The 5588-nt window shown below is 43.6% G+C and overlaps 1 protein-coding gene across 2 annotated transcripts in view; it reads left to right on the forward strand.

The window, feature by feature from the left end:
- The window catches only part of LOC147235096 (disco-interacting protein 2 homolog A-like), a 93819-nt gene extending 91977 nt beyond the window's left edge, over nucleotides 1-1842 (forward strand). For both annotated transcript variants that reach the window (XM_086145946.1, XM_086145947.1), the window contains one exon: nucleotides 74-1842. In XM_086145946.1, the coding sequence (XP_086002072.1) occupies nucleotides 74-326 (253 nt within the window). In that variant the 3' untranslated portion in view covers nucleotides 327-1842. The remainder of the gene's footprint in view (nucleotides 1-73) is intronic.
- The last annotated feature ends 3746 nt before the right edge of the window (nucleotides 1843-5588 follow it).

Consider the following 5588-nt stretch of genomic DNA (forward strand, 5'->3'; position numbering starts at 1 on the left):
CGACGGGAATTCAATCCGCGCTTCGCCACGCTTAATTTGTTTTCCCGGGGTTTCCGCTTTGTGCCCGTCTCAGTGCCGTGTTCACTTGGACCAACCTGCTGGTGGTCGTGGTGGAGCTGGAGGGATCGGAGCAGGAGGCCCTCGACCTGGTGGCTCTGGTCACCAACGTCGTCTTGGAGGAGCACTACCTCATCGTCGGCGTGGTGGTGGTGGTCGACCCGGGGGTCATCCCCATCAACTCTCGCGGGGAGAAGCAGCGCATGCACCTGAGGGACGGATTCCTCGCCGACCAACTGGACCCCATATACGTGGCTTATAACATGTGAAGGTCCGGCTTCGGCGGGCTTCTCCCGAACCGGAGGAAGCCTCCATATGAGACGGCTGCGCGCCTCTCGCGGCTCGGCGAGTTGAAACGCTCAGCGAAACGGAGATCCGACGACGGTCATTTCTTGACGGGGCGAACCCGGGACTCGGTCCGGCGGGAGAGCACGTAGTTCAACAAATACTACACCGTGCTCATCGTGTTATTTCTTCCTCCGGTGTCAAGAACTATGAATGTAAATTGTGGTCGCCATCAACAAACCGCAGAGCGAGACTGACCGCTGGACTGCGGCTCGGTGTCGTGTGTCACGATTTCAGGTCGTACGGATTCATGTTTATAATCGCAAACGTAAGGAGAACCCAGATCTCTGTGCTGCGGTCCAGTTGTGACTCCTCGACGACGTGGAAGCGCTCCTCCCAGCGGTAGTTCTTTAGTTTGTAGTATAACAAGAAGCTCAAAACACCGTTCTGGTTTTCTAAAATCTATGAGGTGTAATATAGTTATTGTTATATGTGAACAAAATGCAATATGACTGACGGGGAAGGTGTTTCGTGGAGTAACTGCAGGCGGTGAATGCAGATTATTCCGACAGGGAACGGCGAGGAATATGCCAAATGATATGAATTAAGCCTTAAAAGTGTTTTCTAGATGCCTGCTTCGATCCCAGCCCCTGTTTATGTTCATTTTGTAAAATAAAAACAAAAAAATAAAACAAAAACATTAGCTGTCGGATAGGGAGGAAATATGCAGGAAGAGGTTCATCGTGGTAAAGTCATACTATTATCGCACCCAAAGTCTTTCTTTTTTTTTTTTTTGAAAACTAGGATATACTTGACCTTAACGTCACACACTCCCGGAGTATTTCTCATGTCTGTCCTTATTGCCGGTTGTGCTGAATGTGTGTTTTTATAGGGAGAGTCTGGATGATGCAGAGCGTCAGTTCCAACCGCCGAGCCACGAGGTCGACCGTGCGTCCGAAATGTCGCACGAGTCCAACCTCTGGCACCGTAAAGGATTCTCGTCACCTCGTGTCGCTTCGCCGATCATCTGGACGCGTTCGGGTTTTGTGTACGTTACGATCTGACAGGTGACGGCAGGAAATCGGCAGAACACGTGAACTCGGGACTCACAAACAATCTGATATGGATTTGAATGTGTGGATGTTTGGGCCAGAGACGTGCTAAACCTCGTATTGTTTTTGTTTGTGTTTTTTTTTTTGTTTGTTTCTTTGTTTTTTTTTGTGTGAATGAAGAGCGGGATGAGGCTGCTTCCAGAACGAGATCAAGCACAAGCAGAGAGCTGCTCTGCTCTGGTGACGCCGAGACATTATTCTCCCAAACAAACGTTTGTTGTTAACACAAGGAAAGATTTGTCTGATATATGGTTAGTTGTCATTATTTTCATAACATGATTTCTTAATGAATTAAAAATTTTTAACTTGAAATTTTTGTTGACCATCTACTGTAAGAAATTTAAAGGCCTTTGTTTGGAAATCCATCTTGACTTAAATGTGCACGATGCAATTGTTGCACCCGACTTCTTTTTTTTTTTTTCTTTTTCTTGCAGAGCTGGGGTTCTTGACATGTCTTGCACTCCCCTTAAGGAGAGGTCATATTTTTCTCATTCCTTTATCTTCACGCTGAGAGTTACTGTCTGTAGCTGAGGGGAGAACACTGTAGTTCTTCATCATTTGTGATTGTATCAACTCAGGTCTATGGTTGGAATTCACTGGTGCAAAAAAAAAAAACTATTCCGTATGTTTTTGTTCAGCAAAACTGAGGATGTATCTCCTCCTTTCGGCTTTTCCCTTCAGGGGTCGCAACAGCGAATCAACTTTCTCCATCTAACCCTATTCTCTGGATCCTCCTCTCTCACACCAACTACCTTCATATCCTCTCTCACTACGTCCATCAATCTTCTCTTTGGTCTTCCTCCAGACCTCCAATTCCAGCATCCGTCTACCAATATATTCTCTATCCCTCCTCTGTCCATGACCCAACCATCTCAGTCTGGCTTCTCTGACCTTCTCTCCAAAACATCTAACATGTGCCGTTCCTCTGATAGACTCATTCCTGATCCTCTCCATCCTGGTCACTCCCAAAGGGAACCTCAACATCTTCATCTCTGCAACCTCTAGTTCTGCCTGCTGTCTTTTGGTCATTGGAACCGTTTCTAGTCCAAACATCATCGCTGGTCTCACCACTGTCTTGTACACCTTTCCTTTTATTCTGGCTGAAAGTCTTCTATCTCTTGGTACCCCCGACACTTTTCTCCACCCATTCCAACCTGCTTGGACCGTCTCTTCACCTCTTTTCCACACTCTCCTACGCTCTGGACTGTTGACCCTAAGTACCTGAAATCCTCCAGCTTCTTGATCTCCACTCCCTGTAGCCTCACCGTTCCACCCGAGTTCCTCTCATTCACACACATATATTCTGTCTTGCTCCGACTCACCTTCATTCCTCTCCTTTCCAGAGCATACCTCCACCTCTCTAGATGTTCCTCTACCTGTTGTCTGCTCTCGCTACAGATCACAGTGTCATCTGCAAACATCATGGTCCATGGAGATTCCTGTCTAACCTCATCTGTCAGCCTGTCCATCACCATTGCGAACAAGAAAGGGCTCAGAGCTGATCCCTGATGGAGTTCCACCTCCACCTTGAACTTCTCTGTTACCCCTACAGCACACCGTACCAGTGTCTCACAGCGAGCATACATGTCCTGCACCAGTCTAACCTACTCCTCTGCCACTCCAGATTTCCTCATGCAATACCAGAGCTCCTCTCTTGGCACGCTGTCATATGCTTTTTCTAGGACTACAAAAACACAATGCCGCTCCCTCCATCCTTCTCTGTTAGTATTCTCAAAGCAAATACTGCATCTGTAGTACTCTTTCTAGGCATGAAGCCATACTGCTGCTCACAAATGCTGACTTCTGCTCTCAGTCTAGTTTCCACTACTCTTTCCCATAACTTCATTGTATGGCTCATCGACTTTATCCCTCTATAGTTGCCACAATTCCTCACATCCCCCTTATTCCTAAAAACAGTTTGTCTCCATTCTTCAGGCATCTTCTCACTCTCTAAGATCCTGTTGAATAATCGAGTCAGAAACTCTACCACTGCCTCTCCTTGACACTTCCACACCTCCGCAGGTCTATCATCAGGACCAACTGCCTTTCCACTCTTCCTCACTTCGCTTGTACTAATCTCTGCTATTTTGTGGTCTACAGTGGTCACCTCTTCTACCCTTGCCTCTCTTTCATTTTCCACATTCATCAGCTCTTCAAAGTTTCCACCTTCCCATCACTCTTCTAGTATCCGTCAATATATTTCCCTCTCTATCCCGAATCACCCGGACCTGCATAACTGAGGATGTATACTTAGTCCATATCCATATATAATGTTACTCATTTAATTTGGTCATAGAGGACGCTTTAGAGAGCGACTCTGCATTATGCAATGACTTTGGGTGTAACATCACAAAAGATCAAATGTCACTTTACTATGGAAGTCCTTTGTGTGATGATAAGTATCTTTTAAGGTCAAATGGAATGAGTTCTTCTGCATGTTCTAGCAAATTGTTGCGTACCGCATCAATGATCATGGAATGCAAACTTGAGACTGGATTTGAACTGATTTAAGATTCTGGAGGGTATTTTGGGGTCGGCCTGCTAAGACTAATTGCAGAATTCAAACCCGCCAGACTAAAAAAATGTGTCTGCTTTTTCAGTCCTTATTTTGTCTGAGGAACCGCTATGGTCGGGCTAGCGAAACAACACATGGTATAAAAGTATCGTCTAATTTAACATTACCTTAATGTAAGCTTAAAAGTTTATAGTGTAACACACAGTTGATGTCATCAATTTTGGTCGATTATTACATTATGTACCATATTTCGTAATACATTATTATGTATTACAAAATCATTATAACATTATGTTCGAGATGTTTATCATAGCTCCGTAAATTTGAAATGCCGCTATAAAATATATATTTTTTTAAATTTCAAGTGGTTGCACGAGAGTGTGAGAGAAACATAAAACCTTTTTAAAAGGGCCATATCGTCCCAACAGGGATAAAGGCTACAAAACAAAACACATTTTAAGTTTAAGTAATAGAAAAAAGCTCACTCTACTTCAGTATGGAATGGTCTGTTTTCACTTTGTGCGGACAAATTAGCTTTGCTGAAATAATAGGCTGCATTTATTGACCGGTAAAAACGCAATTTTTGCCGCAAGACAGGTTTTCTCCTTTTTGGCCGTGCACAGTGAATGGAAGTCACCTGGTGTCATTCAGAATCAAAGTCTCAGCACAAAATCCAGCAAAGCCAACCAACAATGTATTGCAATCATTCTGGATACCGAGAAATACAAGTGGTTTTATTCAAAAGTACTTGTGGTTTCATCTGAATCTATGGAGACACTTCAAGTCAAACTGACAGGGATCAGAAAGTACATGGTTTATTCCGGTAATTTGGATTTAATAGTGCGCGTTTTTGTATTGGTTGGCTTAAAAACAAGCATAAATACAGTTGTAAAGAAGAAATGCCAAAAAAAATGCACAATTAATTGTATAGGATTATGTGTTTAATAACAGCAACATGACATGACAAACCCGTCACCACACAAATGCAAAGTTTCACAATCAAATCTTCGATCGAGGAAGTATTTCTTTTTTCATTTTATCGGAAGAAGAACTTAAAATCACAGTACAGAAGTAAATAGATTAGCGATTAGCGCCTGAACGGCCTGACGTTATAAATGTTATAAAGACTGCATAAACATTGTTTGGCAGCAAATCTACAATAATTATATTGCTCCACGGTCATTCAAATTTTTAATACCTGGTGAAAAATGCATTAATTAGAGCAGGGGTCCCCAGCCGTTGGTCGTTTGTTATTGGTCCGCAAAGAAAATGTGTCTCGGTACAAATGACAGTCTTTTCATTCCACCTTCCGGATCTTATTTTGAAAAACGACTCTGTCGCGCCATTTTGCACATCGGCTACCGCAAGCTAGCCCTTAACAAAAAAAAAAAGACAGAAACCAAAGTCCCAGGAGACGTTTTTCGTGAGGAAACAAGCAAACGGCGAGACGGCGTAAGCGTTGCATACTGTCGGCAAAAAGAAAGCTGCATTTAGAAGAAAATATCAAGATTCCTACCTAAGTTGCGGGTTCATCGAAAGAGGTGCTACACACAAGCTCGGCGCCCGCTATGCATTATTTGCGGTGAATGAATATTGTAGTGCAAAATTATTGTAATTGC

The sequence above is a fragment of the Fistularia commersonii genome, chromosome 4 (assembly GCF_037954325.1).
Source record: "Fistularia commersonii isolate RoL2024-O1a breed Wild chromosome 4, RoL_Fcom_v1.0, whole genome shotgun sequence".
In the NCBI taxonomy this organism is placed as follows: domain Eukaryota; kingdom Metazoa; phylum Chordata; class Actinopteri; order Syngnathiformes; family Fistulariidae; genus Fistularia; species Fistularia commersonii.